This window comes from Limulus polyphemus, unplaced genomic scaffold (genome assembly GCF_000517525.1).
Source record: "Limulus polyphemus unplaced genomic scaffold, Limulus_polyphemus-2.1.2 Scaffold11899, whole genome shotgun sequence".
NCBI lineage: Eukaryota > Metazoa > Arthropoda > Merostomata > Xiphosura > Limulidae > Limulus > Limulus polyphemus.
Window position 1 is genome coordinate 6579 of NW_013677509.1, and position 3016 is coordinate 9594.

A 3016-nucleotide genomic window follows, 5' to 3' on the forward strand; every position below is an offset into this window, starting at 1 on the left:
AGTGAGTCAGCGGTCGGTTTACGAACTTACAACGCTAAAATCAGGGATATGATTCCCCTCAGAAAACACATTAGCTAGCCCAATGTGATAAAACAAGCAAACTCGTTTTGTTAAACTACTAGCTGGTAGATAAATCCTAAAACTCCAATTAATTCCGAAATTTAGCTTTAGAGTAAAAGAAAACACATACGAAACAACAGGTCTTAAAACTCAGAATACACTTTATCCGTTCAAATGTATAGGAACATTATCTATGTACATTACAACTATATCAAAATTTGGCAATTATAGCAGCTATCTCAACATACAAATTATCAGGCATCAGAGTTGTTTTGTTTTTATTTTTATACTTTGCACCATTTATGTAAACTTGAACTTTCACAATTTTTAGTTTTTATATTTTATTTACATTCTCAAAACGTAGTATTTACACTATCCAGACATTTGACACTTTTCATCGTGGAAATCAAACGGAAGTCACGTGTTCTTTCTTACTTTTCGTTTTCTTCGGTCTTTCAAACTCAATCAACTGTTTCTCTTGGGCCGAAATGAAATGATAACAAGGTGATGTCTGTTTTTTATGACCAGTCCTGAACCGCCTCCAGGCTTTCTTCCATATGTGCTGGGGCATCTTGCTTGACCAGATCCACAGTCCCGTTGTGATGCCTACAACAAGAGACATGAAAATCTTTAAAGTAAAGATCTCTACGTTTGGTCGTGACGTGGACTCCGAAGACATCCAACGATTTCGATAGGCGTATTCGTAAAAATTGGCCGCGAGAACGCACGTGGCTGGTACAGTGAAGAGAAGAGCAAATATTCCCACCCGGACCGTCAGAACCTCTAGTTTTTCATTCGTGTTCGAAATGTGTACTGACGGTTCCTGATGACTTCTGAAGTAAAACATGGCGGCTAGACCGAGTACGAGAAAGAAAACTCCAAGCAGTAGGTAGATCAAAGTCGGAACAATAACGAATCCCATCAGAGTCTTTTCACTCTGGTTACCCACGTAGCACGTGCCAGTTAATTCGTCCGCATCCACAACGCGCATTATCAGGATGGCAATGGTTTGAAATGATGGCAAGGCCCAAGCTGCCATGTGAAAATACGTGCCCCGTCGCATAATGGCCTCGTGGCTCCACTGTAGTCCCGCAGCTAGAAACCAAGTAAAAGTCAAAACAAGCCACCAGACGGCACTGGCCATGCTGGAAAAGTACAACAACGTGAAAACGATGGTACAGTTAATGTTATCCAGCCCTTCCTGGATGAGAATAGAAACCTCATGTTGACTGTCCACGTGACAGGATACTTCTGTCCGGCCAGCAATAAGCCGTATAAAGTATGCGATACTGTAGACGTTATAACTGGCACTTAAGAACAGTATGGCTCTCTCGGGATATCGGGATTTGTTGGTGTCGGCCAAGAAGGTTAAAACAGAGAATAAAGTAGATGCGAAACACCCACTAGCCCAAACAGTCACCCAGTTTTCTGCAAACTTCTTGTTGTCGGCGCTGAAAAGAACGTCAGCGGAGCATCTGTGGGCGCAACGACGAGTTCGGTTGATAAAGTAAAAAAACTGGGAATGTTTGTATTTCTCGCAAAATCCAAAATGATGGCTATTCGTGGGGATGGAGGGTCTGGGTGGTAACGTTACCCTCGTAACTACCTCGCTTCTTCGGTCGTATTTGTGGTAATAGCCACTTCGCTCGTATTCCTTAGGCTTAGGACCATCCATACACATATGGTGTTGGTTGTTTTGTCGAGGAAACTTTGAACAGTTGAGAGCCACCGGCCAATGGAACCCGAAGTTTTCCAACACCTTAAGACAACGTGATTTGACACTCTCACACAGCGGCCGACAAGGACCGATAGGCTGGGGCACTTTGTCCGTACACATCGGTACGTATACGGAGCACAAGAAGAAGGCCAATTGAGATGAACAGTTGTATTGGATAAGAGGGAAAAAGGTTTGGAGTTGCATTTCTGCTTCCTGCTGAAGTTCGTTTCCTACCAGGTTTGGCATCCCTGTAACATTGTAACCCAGACCACGGCAACGGTCAATGCGGATAGGTTCGCACGAACGAAGGGGCTCAGACGATTTCACTAAATGAAACGAATCCAGATACACTGCAAGCTGAAATAACCAAACTGACAGATGTAAGGACCAGAGGAGCATGGTGATTAGACTTCCACTGCTGGGCGCGAGCAAAACGCTCTGAACACACACACACACACAAAACGCTATTAATATTAGTAGGTTTTACCACATTCACCTGTATTTTAAGACAATGGTGATAATGTTCGAAAACAATCTTGAACTTTCAAATGTCTACAGAAACATAATTCTTCAATCTAATCTTCTGGATAATAACCTCCCTTTTGTACAACATCAAACTTCTTAACAAACTCGGTCCGTCTGCAGAAATATCTTAAGTTCACTCACCACGCGTATTCGTGTGACTCAAGCGTCTGCTACGTTCCCTTCTGCCTCGCGGAACTGAAGTGATTATCTGCAGCCAATCACGGGAGTTGGAACAGTTGTACTACTACGCCCTCTGATGTGCAAAAACCAGTTTCCTTGGTGAAGTTGAATAGGCTTTCATATTTCAGATAAGACGCGTTTTAACTGAAGTAGCTTATATTTTTACACCGTGTCTACACTTCTTTCAACATACTTTAGCATCACCCGTTTTTACGTTCTTGAATAGGGAAAAAGAACGATAAGATGCCAAAAAAATAAGATTATTTTAAAATGTTTTCATGTTGAATTTGAGATGATTAAAAACAACGACTAATATTCCAATCTTGTTTGTTTGTTTTGTAATTAAGCACAAAGCTACACAATGGGCTATCTGTTCTCTGCCCACCAAGGGTATCCAAACCCGGATTCTAGCGTTGTCAGTCCGCAGACATACCGCTGTGCTACTGGGGGGGGGCTATTCCAATCTTCTAAATTAATCTGGAAAACAAAATTAGGACGACTTACAACGCTAGAAACCGGGTTTCAATACCCGTG

The 3016-nt window shown here is 42.3% G+C and overlaps 1 protein-coding gene across 1 annotated transcript; it reads right to left on the reverse strand.

The window, feature by feature from the left end:
• Nucleotides 1-203: 203 nt before the first annotated feature.
• LOC106476868 (frizzled-4-like) lies at nucleotides 204-2487 on the reverse strand. The gene has a single exon (XM_013937485.2). It carries the CDS (start codon nucleotides 2174-2176, stop codon nucleotides 467-469), a length of 1710 nt encoding a protein of 569 aa, XP_013792939.1. The 5' UTR covers nucleotides 2177-2487; the 3' UTR covers nucleotides 204-466.
• Nucleotides 2488-3016: the final 529 nt, after the last annotated feature.